We start from the raw sequence: 12,378 nt of genomic DNA, 5'->3' as shown, positions 1-12,378 counted from the left end.
ATTTGGGAACCCTTTTGTTTTCACTGATTACAAAATCTTTAGTACTAATTTTTGGAACTCAACATTTGCTTGATAAGCTGACTGATGCTGACCTACACACACAGGTGAAGCCAATCAAGAGAAAGGTGGTAAATTGCACATTGTTCTCCTCTTTGCATCATCTCTGAAGAGTGGAAACATGGGAGCCTCAAAACAACAGTGATATGATCTGAAATAAGATTTTTCAACATTATATTTTAGGGGAAGGATACAAAAAGCTGTCGCACAAATTTTAGCTGTCAGTTTTCACTGTGAGAAATATGGTAAGGAAATTAAAGCTCACAGGCACATTTCAAGTTAAGGGGCGGATTGGCAGGCCAAGTAAAATCTCAGATAAGCAGAGGCAAAGGATGTTGAGAGGAGTCAAATTGAACCCACAGACCAGCTCAAAACCAATAACATGATCTTGCTGCAGATGGTGTCACTGTGCATCGGTCAACTATTTGCCGTTGTTTGCAGAAGGAGATAATGTATAGGAGAGTAATGCGGAAGAAGTCTATGATACATTTAATTGAAATTTTTTGTCTAAACAATCAGCGATTTACAAAGGAAAATCTTAAAAATTATCAGGGTGCCTAAACTTTTGCATACCACTGCACATGTTCATTAAGTCACTGTTCTTTTTAAATAAATACAAAATAAATACTGATCATATAATCGTGATCACGATATTTGGCCATAATCCCCAAAACCCGACCCAACCCTCTTTGACTTTTGTTTTCAAACACTACCAGACAGCAGTAGTATCATAATTTCAAGTTGATACACAGCAGACAGAGACGTTTGCTGGATGGACCTCAGAGACTTTTTTCAATACAAACACTTTTGCAGAAATACGTACATCTAAATGCAATATAAGTGCAGTCTATCTGTTCCCAAATCAATTTTTAACAAGCACATGCTTCAGAATTAGTAAAATACATGTTGAACAAGAACATGTTGATCACACAGGAGGTCTATGAAGATTCTCGCTATTTATTTACGCTTGTTTTTTACTTTGACTTAAAAATTAACATTTAAAAAAGAATCGATAACAAAACATTACAACAATCGATGACTGTCCCACCAAATCATTTGTTCAGAATAATATAACTCTTTCTTTACACATAACTATTTTTAAACACAATTACAAAATATTGTTTCAGTCTATCCATTTGTTGACAACTAAAACAAATCACCCGTCTCAGTTCTGCAGCTGCGCGCCAAGTGCTGGCATCAAGCAAGCTAACCGAATAATGATGTTTACATCACAGGAGAGTGTCAAATGGAAAGAAGTCCCTTGGTGTCCACTGTGCTCTTAAAGCAAACAACAACAAAAAGCACAAAGTATTCAGTTGATAAATGCGTTTATTATATTCTATTGCCTATGATCTTCTTCCCAATCAAATCTGTTTCAGGAGCTAATTTATCACAAAGCCTCCTATAGAATCCCTTGATATATTAGCAGACATATCAGGGCCGACTTGTGAGTCACTAGCGGCCACGGTGTCTGCAGACGTTCCGGGACAGCAGCGACAGGTTGAAACAGTATAGCTGTGATTACTCAAAGAGGCTTCCAAACTGACTCACCACCAGAGGAGACAGCAGTGTCATTCACAATGCAAGCGTTTTTGTACACACACAAATCCCACAAATGGCTAAAGTAGAAAAGAGCCGACTCACCTGTCCACAGCCAGGAGCGTGGCACACAAAAGGTCGTTCGTCGCCCATTTTTGCAAGGAGCTTGCAATGTGACTGCAGGAGAGGAGAAGAGGAGAACATAACTAGGTGGTTTCTCGCTTGATGCGTCTTTAGTCTGTGCGGGAGGCTATTTAAAAATAACCCCTGCCATGGAGAAAAAAAACACACCAAGGCAGCGAGAGTAAGTTTCCCTGGTGATATTTTCTCCACACGTGGGGGTTTCTGTTCGGCCAATGACGAGCCTGCAAGCGACATCTCACGCTTTCTCATCTCCTGTCCCATCTGCTTTGTAACCCCGCCTCCTCTGTGTTTCTCTCACCCTTTTATTTTATTCTACTGGAGCTTGTCTGACAACTAATGGTACAGGCAGTTGAACTTTAATGCACCTAAAATTTCTGACAAAAAGGGGCATTAACTCAAGATGGATTGAGAAAAGTCATGCTTGCCACCCAGACACTTGAAGTAATGGGCCAGGTTAAAATGGTGGACGCTAACTATTTAGCTAAAGTTACTGACCCTTAGTTTCACTCATCCGGTGTAAAAGCTAGCATTTGGAATAGGGGTGTGACAAAATATCGAAATGGTGATATAATGTGATACTTTGTATCCCGAAAGGTTATCGATATGCTCCTGCAAGAATCGAGATATCATTTTAAAAAGGTGTCAATGTCTAAAAAAATAAGGAACCAACAAGTTGCTACAAAATCTTCCACTATAATAGTGTCTCAGGTAACTCTAAGTCTGCCATTGACGGTGCTCAACGCCCAATCCATTCGGACTGGGAATGTTTGTTCATTCAAAACCAGATGGAGCTGAAACGAATACTCGAGTAACTCGAGTTTAAAAACTAAAGTTGCACCGATACCGATACCAGTATCGGCAGGGGGCGCCGATCCGGCCCGAATTGGTGGTATCGGTATCAACGAGTACCAACATATAGGGCGCCGATACCATGTACTGGCATCATTTGAGCGCTAATATACTGTCTTCCCCACGTGAACTAAATTCCCAAATCATTACATCTGTATGTCTTTGTCTCGAATTTACAATATGAAATTTACACCTTCGTCTTCAATATTACGGATGTACACTACGACGCATATCCGCGATGTCATGCGGCTCATTTAATATGGTATTCACAAACGATTAGCATGTGTAAGCTAACGTTAACTGTTGTCGAGCCGAAGGGATCAGAAAGGTTAAAACCGTGGGAGACTCAGCAAACTCATGGTTTCATGATGAACAATGAGTGGCAAATTAAGAGCGCCGTACTTCAAACTCGTCCTGTTTATGAAAGTCAATTGTAATATGCTGGTGTTGTGCAGTAATGAGCAGAAGTGACTTCTGTGGCCAGAAAACACTCAAGCGGCACAGCGCGCACACTAGATATCATCAAATAACAATCTAGATGCACTAGGATAGATCCCATGCCAACTCTCGCGCGCACACACTAGATATCATCAAATAGCAACCTAGATGTACTACATTAGATCCCATGCCATTAGCTGCGTGAGCCCAGAGCGAGCGTAGTCCATAGACTACATTGATTAAATAGAAACCGCCATGACTGAATGGAAGTTAAGCAGGCCAAATCAACCCATACCAGTGACTATAGATAATGCTGCAAATACTGTTAATTCAGTACATGTTACAGATGGACTACAAATAGGATGTTAAAAATATCTGCTAAGAGAGCTGCAGCAATCAACATTGTGACCCACTTTACAAACAGTAAAGATTGTTCTCAGCACTTATATACAAAATTTCTTCAGATCAGTAAGAACTAAGCACATAAATATTATGCACTAAAATGCTTGTTCATCTGATGGCACTGTTATTTTTGCTTGTTAGTAAAAATAATAATAATAATAATAATGATAATAATAATAACAGTTGTATTTTCCTTTTTCATGTATTGAATTGTATCGAAAATCGTACTGAACCGTGACTTAACTGTATCGTTGCATCCGTTATACGCACATATATGTATATAAATACATATATATGTATATATATATATACATATATATATATATATATATACATATACATATATATGTGTATATACATATGTATTTTTTTTTTTTTTGCAAACTGAGTGGTATCAGAATGGTATCGGGCCCAAAAAATGGTATCGGTGGGTGCAACACTATAAAAAACTGATCAGAGTAATTTTATTCACCTCGAATAATCGTTTAATTTTGAAGCATCATGTTTTGCTCGGACTACTTTTAATGCGGGACAACACACTGATGTCACGTGCGTCGAGGAAGAAGCAAACAATAAATAAATAAATAAATAAAAATAAAAAAACACTGCAGCCGACAGCTGCTACAAACGACGCCGACGTTGCTAGAAACTAGCCCGCATGATGCTACGGTGGTAGCAGGTAGCGCTTGATGCGTCTCATAGAGATCACATTTATGTTGAACTAGATGCGAAATGACAGAGTCAGCGGCGTTAGTAAACAGCCGCCATCTTAAAGCAGTAGACTTCTAAGCGCTAATAAATAGGATTAACGTTACTGTTACTCGCTCACGTAACGTTAGCCCTGCGGAGGGCTAGGTTTCTATTAATTATGACCACTGTCGATGCGCGGCTAACGTCTCTTACATACAGGCTTTAACATAACATAGCGCTGTGGAGTGAGGAGGGTGTAAAATAAAAACTTAATAATGCTAACTGTCCATTTTAGCTCAGTAGTCATTGCTGGATAAAACACCAAGTAGCACTGGTCCTTAATGTGCTCCAACACTGCAAAAACTCAAAATCCTATCAGGACTTACAGTTTAGATTAACTTAAAACTTAACTAGAACTTAAAAATAGATGGACACAAATAGAAATTCAATTGAAACAAGTGGGAAAAACACCTAACTTTTAAGTGATGTGTGTTATCAAGCGTAATGGCATTTTGGGTAATATATATATAAGATCTAAAAAAAAATTAGAGTGAAAGCAGTGAATTAGTCTTTTTTTTTTTTTTTTTATTGTTACATCTGAGATGCAATTGTTGGCTGTTTTCAACAATGTACATCGAAAATAAAGACATTGATTGACTGAAAATGGTTCAATATTAGATTAAATGACTTGTTTTCTCATGTATATTTACAATTGCTCTTCACCTAAAAATGTATATATATTATCCGATTACTCGAATAATCGATAGAATTTTCAGTCGATTACTCGATTACTAAAATATTGGATAGCTGCAGCCCTAAAACCAGAGCATTCACAGTCATTCGGTCCGATTTTCGGGGCATTTACAGGTCACTTGCTGTTCATTTTAGGGCATTTACAGGTCATTTCCTTTTGAGTCTGAGTAACTGCCTATTCATTTGGGTGTTTCCCAGGTCACTTCCTGTTCTGCAACTCAAAATAAACAGAAAGTGACCCATAAAATACCCCAAAATCAACAGGAAGTAACCGAAAATCAACAGGTAAATGACTTTAAATGGCCCAAAATTACCTCATTGCCGCATTTGCTGCCACCGACGGCCATAGACGTTCAATCCTTTTGAAGTAGGAGGGGTGGCAGTTCATTCGCTGCCACCCCTCCCACTTCAAATGGATTGGACGTCTACTAGTGATAAACTAATTCCAATTCACAGCAGAAACTTGTTTTTCTGTTTATTAGTTGTTTGTAGAAAATCCTAGACAAATGTAACAATAATTGTTGTCGCCATATCGTCAGGTCATCGTTATCGTGAGCTTTGTATCGCAAATCGTATCATATCGTGAAGTACCAAGAGGTTCCCACTCCTAATTATGAAGTATGTATGGTTTATGAAAGAAAACCACTCCATATCTAACAAGATTAAATAAAGTTGACTGGTAACACTACAAACAACGTCTCACCCATATCCTCTCCAGGAGGAGGGGAAAACAATGCAAAGACAGCTCTGAAAGGGCGAAACAAATTAGATCTTGCGTCACAACTTTTATTACTAAGGATTTATGCCCATATGTTGTCGTTAACAACCAGGGCTTTTGTGCTCTGATGCCGAAGCTGGAGCCCAGATTCAAACACCCAAGGGATGAGTACAATATATATATTTTTTGAAGAGTATTGATTTTGAAAATGCGAATATTTTACCCTTGAGGAAGGTTGCTTTTGGGCATAGGAGCAGCGTTTATCATAGAGGGTGCTAAAGGTACATTTGTTCAGATGGTTACCACTGGATGATTTGACGTTAATAGAAATGAATAGTTTTAGACTATGAAGTAGCCACAAACTGAGAGCAGCTCTAATCAGAATTGAGCGGCAAGCCTTGGACAGCACAACCATTCGAGCAACTTCTTACAGAGATGCTAGTGTGATTCCTGGTCGAGGTGCGTTGCTGCAGCTCATGTAGTGCAGGATTGAAGCACTGTTTAGAAGCTTCTAAAACTCAGACTTCTGCCTTTGAATTCTTACATTTGTGTGAATCGTGTGATTCATTGTGTGGCAACTCACAAGGACAAAACAGACAGCAGAATGTGAGTTGAACTTTCCCTTGGAGGAAAACAATTACAATAACTATATTCAAAATATATACAACAACTCCCTTATAATACTTAGATCTGATGTTTTCAGATCTTTTTCAAGGGAAAATTGAAGTGACATTCGTCCCATATTTTTGTGTTTTCTACTTAGAACACTTATATAAAATAATTTGCATGCGTCAACGCATTCATTATGTTAAAAGCTCCAACAGCATCAACTCTAAGGGAAGAAAGCTTGTTGGCTAATCGCATTTCTTCATTTACCACAATGTTCACCTATATATTAGCCATTTATAAACTGACCCATCTGGGAAGGAAGTATCTTCCTTTATTACTTGAAAAACCTACATATTTCATAGGAACTACCTTCCTTTATTAGCAAGAACACTTAGCAAGAATGAAAGCTACTGAACACTGGAGAGGAGCTTTATTTAATAAAGCCATGTCCCTGTCTAATAGAAATGTAATGCTTTGTTACCATTTTGTCCCATTTCTAAGCAATTATAAAGTATTGGTCAGCCTCAATCGCCAGTAAGTAACTTCAGAGAAATACAAAACTTTGTTCTTCTGGGTATTTTACAGACATCTGGATGTCAGTCTTGATAATGCACAAGAACTGTCCTGAATACTCATCCCAACTACCCCAAAAAGACACTCCCCCCAGTTATGCTATGTGACAAGGGGAGTCTTGTTTCTTCGACATATTGGTGTCAGAGCCATCACAAAGCTCTTCCAATCGGCTGAATCTATTTGGGAAGTAAGTGGTGTGCACACGGGACTGAGTCGAGGTCGTTAGCGCGAGGGTGTGGACCACGAGTGGGAGTCAACACATTTAAATCTTACTATGAGACGACATGAACTTGGCTAGCACTGACGTGAACTGCCACATTTGGGGGAAGTCAACGATAAACGCCTAAAACGGCAGGGTAAAAAACAACATTTAGTTTTAGTAGATGTTTTACCTTTCAATTTAACTCATTGGCTTCTATTGACACCTATAGATATCCAATCCATTTGAACTTAGAAGGCTGGTTGTAAATGATTTTTTAAAAATTTTTAAAAACTCAAATGAACTACGATCGCCCAGCTCCCTCCCGAAAAGTCATCAGCCCAGAAACATGATATGCACACCTGAAAAACGTGAATCCCCTCTATCGGCGAAGTTTGAATCTACAGGCAACAATAAGTCCGCAATTAATCAATTTAATTAGCCCTGAGACAAAAAAAAAAGACAAATCGGGCTCGGTAAACCAATGCAATGCATCCCTAGAATTTTCCTACCAAATTTCATTCTGAACCATCCTGAACCATCCTTGTATAACGAAGGAGCAGGGGTTAATTTGATTTTGCCCTCCATGTGTTCCGGGACTTATTTGGGCAGATACGGCACCTATCGTGTATAGAAAATAATGCTAACATAAAAACGTTTTTAAAAAATGTATAAAATAAAATAATAATAAGCAGAAATTCATTTACAAAACAAATCCCAAGAATTGCATGTTGATTATAAAAATGTAAGGTCATTTGAAAGAGTCAGGGATTTGTTGATGCACTGAAAAGCTGGACCAACAAATCACGCCCTGACATTTAAAAAAAAAAAAAAAAAAACTTTTTACGGCATGTGTGCAGAGTAGAGGCGTGCGAAATTTCCGATTCTTAGATTATTCGCGATTCAGCCGTGGAAGATTCGAGAACGATTCACAAATATCCAAATTCCGATTCTTGAATTATACCAGGTAAAGCGGAAGTAAAACACAGTCAGCGCGGTCTTTGGGACGCAATGAGGAACGGACCAAGAGTAAATATCATGTTCAACTCATGCCGCTAGATAAAAAAAAAACAATCATACCTGACTGCGGTTGACAGCCGCTACAAACAATGCCCAGTTGCTAGTTGCTACAAACATACGGCTACAGTAGATATCATATATATGTAGAACTAGATGCAAGATGACAGACGATGTCGGTGTTAGAACATGTATTATTGAAAAGAGATGCGAAATGACAGACTTTCCGGCGTAAGTAAACAGCCGTCATCTTAAAGCAGTAGACCTCTCTAGAAGGCTCTGTTGTAGCGAACCTAATTAACTTTTTATCTAAAATACTCCTAAATCGGCAGAATCTTGTCTTGAATCTATCTTTAAATGATGAAATAGTGTTAAAACTTTGACAAAAGTAGACAGAAGGGAAATTATGGAATAACGGGAGCAATTTTAACAACTGTAACAGCTGATTCACAACATTAAATTAATTGAATGTAGTTTAAAGCAGCTGATACAGAATGGGGACTGGAGTTTTTTATTTACTGTTATTTTTGTATATTTGTTTACGGTTATATGTTAACTTGATACTGAAATAGTAGTTTGGTTTAGGTTGAGAGGAATTTTTGAACAATTTTGGAACTAATGTAAGAAACATTTTAAAAAAAAAAAAAAAAAAAAGGAGGGGGGTGCATCAATAATCGTTTTATAATCGAATCGGAGCCTCTGAATCGTGATCGTAATCGAATCATTCGGTGCCCAAAGATTCCTAGCTCTAGTGCAAAGTTTAGCCTAAATAATTGTAAATTGTTGTCATAACATTTATACCATAGATACTATCTGAAATTGAGGCTTGTAATTCCCAGAGCATGGCAAGAGGGCATTTGCATGTTGTTTTCAGCACCATTTTCTGCGTAAATTCCGGGACCTGTGCCCGTCTCGTCATCCCCGCAATGTCATATGTACTTTGCGTTCCGGCACTTTATGATTTACAAATTAAGCATTGCGAAGGAGTAGTAATTTTAGCTAGTGTCCTCACCAAGAACAAGAACAAAGCAAATGAGACCTTGAGCCCTCCCCTTGGGCGGCCTAAAAATTAAGGATGAACATTAGCGGACAGCACAGTGGACTACAGTTCAGAATATACCTGGCTTTGTCTGATCAAGTTCCCCAAGACAGATGGCAAATCTCCATGAACACCCAATTTCTGCCCTCTAATAGGCAGTTTGGTGAAAAGTAGCCTGACAAACTGGTAAAGTCACATCGCTCCAAGAAGAAATTGTGTTGAAAATGGAAGGGTCTAAAGTTGCACTGCATTAATTGTAATAATTCCAATATTGAATGCCACGTGTTCCTATTTTCACCTTCAAGGTGACTTGGAAGTCTTGAAAGAGACCAGATTTTTTTTGTCCTTCCTACTGAGCTGCAGCCAAGCTCCCTCTGTTGAACTTGGGTTTCTCCAACTCAGCAGGTGTAAGGGAACAAGTCTCGGCTATAAGCAGCCACAGCCACACAGTGTTTGATGTGGCTTGCTAGGAAACTGACTAAACAAACTGTATTAATAGATCACACTGCAGCCATGACGTTGGAAATGGAAGGCTTGAATTGCTAGAGGATAGGGGGAGACCCCCACAAAGAGAAAAGAATAGGGACGAGATGGATGGAAGAACAAAAGTTGGCTTTAGATCACCTGTGGGATCCTGAGGTGCTGTTAATGTGGGTTACGACCTTCTAAGCTGGGCGTGTACATGTATTTTTGTAACAAGCAGACCTGAAATTTGGTCATTGGAACAAATGAAAGCCAATACCCAACTGTTCTAAATGTTACATTCACACCATGTGATCCCATCAGGATGCAAATACAGCCACAGGTTATTTTTCCAATATTAAATCTACAAGCAGTGACAAATGTACCTTTGCGGTTTCTCTTCCATTGTACACCCTTAAAGGATTATTAAATTTTGAGGATGAACTTTGATGCCAAGCTTTGCCTGCATTAGATGACCAGAGTGTGAATCTGCTTGATTCATTTTAATTTTATTAAACCATTTTTTTCATTAAAATAGTTCAATCTAATTTAAAAAATATATACCGTATACTGGACTGTCTCAGAAAATTAGAATACACAATATTCTAATTTTCTGAGACAGTCCTGTATATTGTTCTATGTAAAGGACGTCAGCCAAGGTCGGCCCCCCACATTTTTACCACGCCAAATCTGGTCCCCTTTGCAAAAAGTTTGGACACCCCTGCTTTAAATGGTGGATTAATGTACAGGACTGTCTCAGAAAATTAGAATATTGTGTATTCTAATTTTCTGAGACAGTCCAGTATATACAATGTAGGCCATACGTAAGCCTAATATTTTGGCCTATACAGTATGAACCAAAAAGGCGTTGTCAACATATGTGAACGACATATCTAGCTTTTATATTGAAAAAAAGTCACTTGTTTATAAAAGATTTAAGCTCTTGTTGGGTGCTATATTGTTCACTTTCCAGGTGTGCTACAGTTGGAGAACATAGGAAGATGTAGATGCTTTGATAAGGTTATCCATCTCTAGAATTATAATAATAACTTATTAGCTGCCATTGGCGATGAGGGACACGCTATCCATTTGAACTGAGATGGCTGGGTTTCAAAGGACACCACGTCATTTGCACGAGAACATGATCAGTCACTGCCAACCGTCAGTTTAAATGTATTTGACATCTATCACAGTCATGGGCAGCCAATGAGCTAATTGCCATTCCATTTATGTCGTTGCAAGCCCCAGTGCGCCAACGGCAATAGACCCCACTCACATGACGTCACAACCACGCCTCCGCGCCATATTGTCCGTCAGCTCGTCGTGTTTACGCATTACCGCTACGTAAATTCCTCCAATTATGGCGTGTTTTTCTGCTCGTTAACATTAATAATCAAAATGGTGAAGGCGTGTATGGCGGTTGGTTGTAGTAACAGAGAAGATAGACGGAGAAACTTGAAGTTCTACCGTATTCCGAGAGACCCGGAGAGGAGAGCGAGATGGACTGCTGCAATTCGACGAGAAAACTGGGCACCAAACGATCACCACAGATTATGTAGTAGTCATTTTATATCTGGTACGATGCATTTAATATATATTCAGAGGGTTTTGGGCTGACAACCACAATTAAGATCAGTGCGAGGCTAATCGCTGACAACATACAGTTTCAAATTCAAGATGTTTATTTCTTCCGCCATCATTATTTTTTGAATACTATTTAGCTGGTACCAAGTGAAAGAAGCTGGCCTCGTCTCCGGATCATCAGTTAAACAGGCCTAACGATTCGACTACGATTACGATTCACAGGCTACGATTCGATTACAAATCCATTATTGATGCCACCGTCGTCTGTCATTTCGCATCTAGTTCTAAATATATGCGATATCTACCGTAGCATTATTGTGGCCGTATGCTTGCAGCAACTAGCAACTGGGCGTTGTTTGTAGCGGCTGTCGGCCGCAGTCAGGTATTATTGTTTTTTTATCTAGCGGCATGAGTTGAACGTGATATTTACTCCCGGTTCGTTCCTCATTGCGTCCCAAAGACCGCGCTGACTATGTTTTAGTTCCGCTTTACCTGGTATAATTCAATAATCGGAAATTGGATGTTTGTGAATTGTTCTCTGATCTTCCACAGCCAAATGGCGAATAATTTAAGAATCGGAAATTTCGCACGCCTCTGCTCTAGAGTGTATATTTTTTCATAGTACAGTGGTACCGCTACATACGAAGTTAATTAGTTCCAGGACCTTGTTTGTAAGTAGAAATGGTCCTATGTCAAGCAGGATTTTCCCGTAAGAATACATTATAATTCCATTAATTAGTTCCGCAGCCCCAAAACGTACACTATATCCTTAATAAATGCTGCTGGTATTATTGCAAATAGCAAATACACAAATCAAAACATAAATTTTGAATATAAACTTGAATAATATAATAAAAGTAAGACAGTAATTATAATAGTACCTGTAATAGTGTGACGAATCTGGTTCTAATGTGGCCGATGTGTTTTGTGTGGTGCACCTGAAGGCACCACGTGGCTGACTTGAAAAGAGTGAGAGAAGGACCTCTTACTTTCACTTTGTTCAGCTGCGGCAGACAGAGGCATGTTGTATAGCACAAGTTCTGACGAAGCTGTCGATTATTGGCGAATTAACCACAATAATAATTGTAACCTTAACTTATAAAGACTGGCAAACGGAGGTCGGAGAAGGACCGTCGAGATCGTAGACATTCTACGGCCGTATTGTCGAGCCAGTTCACGGACGCGCGCACCACGCTCACATTTTTCTATCCTTTCCATCTTCATTTCAATGGTAAGCCTAATCTTTTTCCTTCACCACCTGCATTAACATTCTTGGATCACATGTTGATTTCTCTCACAAGAAAA

General features: G+C 38.9%; 1 protein-coding gene across 5 annotated transcripts in view; it reads right to left on the bottom strand.

Moving 5' to 3' along the window:
• The window catches only part of atf7a (activating transcription factor 7a), a 47,052-nt gene that overhangs the window by 30,717 nt on the left and 3,957 nt on the right, over nt 1–12,378 (bottom strand). For 3 of the 5 annotated variants that reach the window (XM_057829416.1, XM_057829415.1, XM_057829412.1), the window contains exon 2: nt 1,702–1,773. The exons of 1 other annotated variant lie outside the window; for it this stretch is intronic. Coding sequence is in view for 3 of the 4 variants with exons in the window: in XM_057829412.1 (XP_057685395.1) it covers nt 1,702–1,773 (72 nt within the window). In the remaining variant the exon portion in view is untranslated. Of the gene's footprint in view, nt 1–1,701; nt 2,093–12,378 lie in introns of those variants that run through there. One more of the 5 variants, XM_057829411.1, reaches the window with a different exon arrangement.

This window comes from Corythoichthys intestinalis, chromosome 2 (genome assembly GCF_030265065.1).
Source record: "Corythoichthys intestinalis isolate RoL2023-P3 chromosome 2, ASM3026506v1, whole genome shotgun sequence".
In the NCBI taxonomy this organism is placed as follows: domain Eukaryota; kingdom Metazoa; phylum Chordata; class Actinopteri; order Syngnathiformes; family Syngnathidae; genus Corythoichthys; species Corythoichthys intestinalis.
The sequence above is the reverse complement of the archived record's forward strand: the minus strand, read 5'-3'. Positions and strand labels throughout refer to the sequence as shown.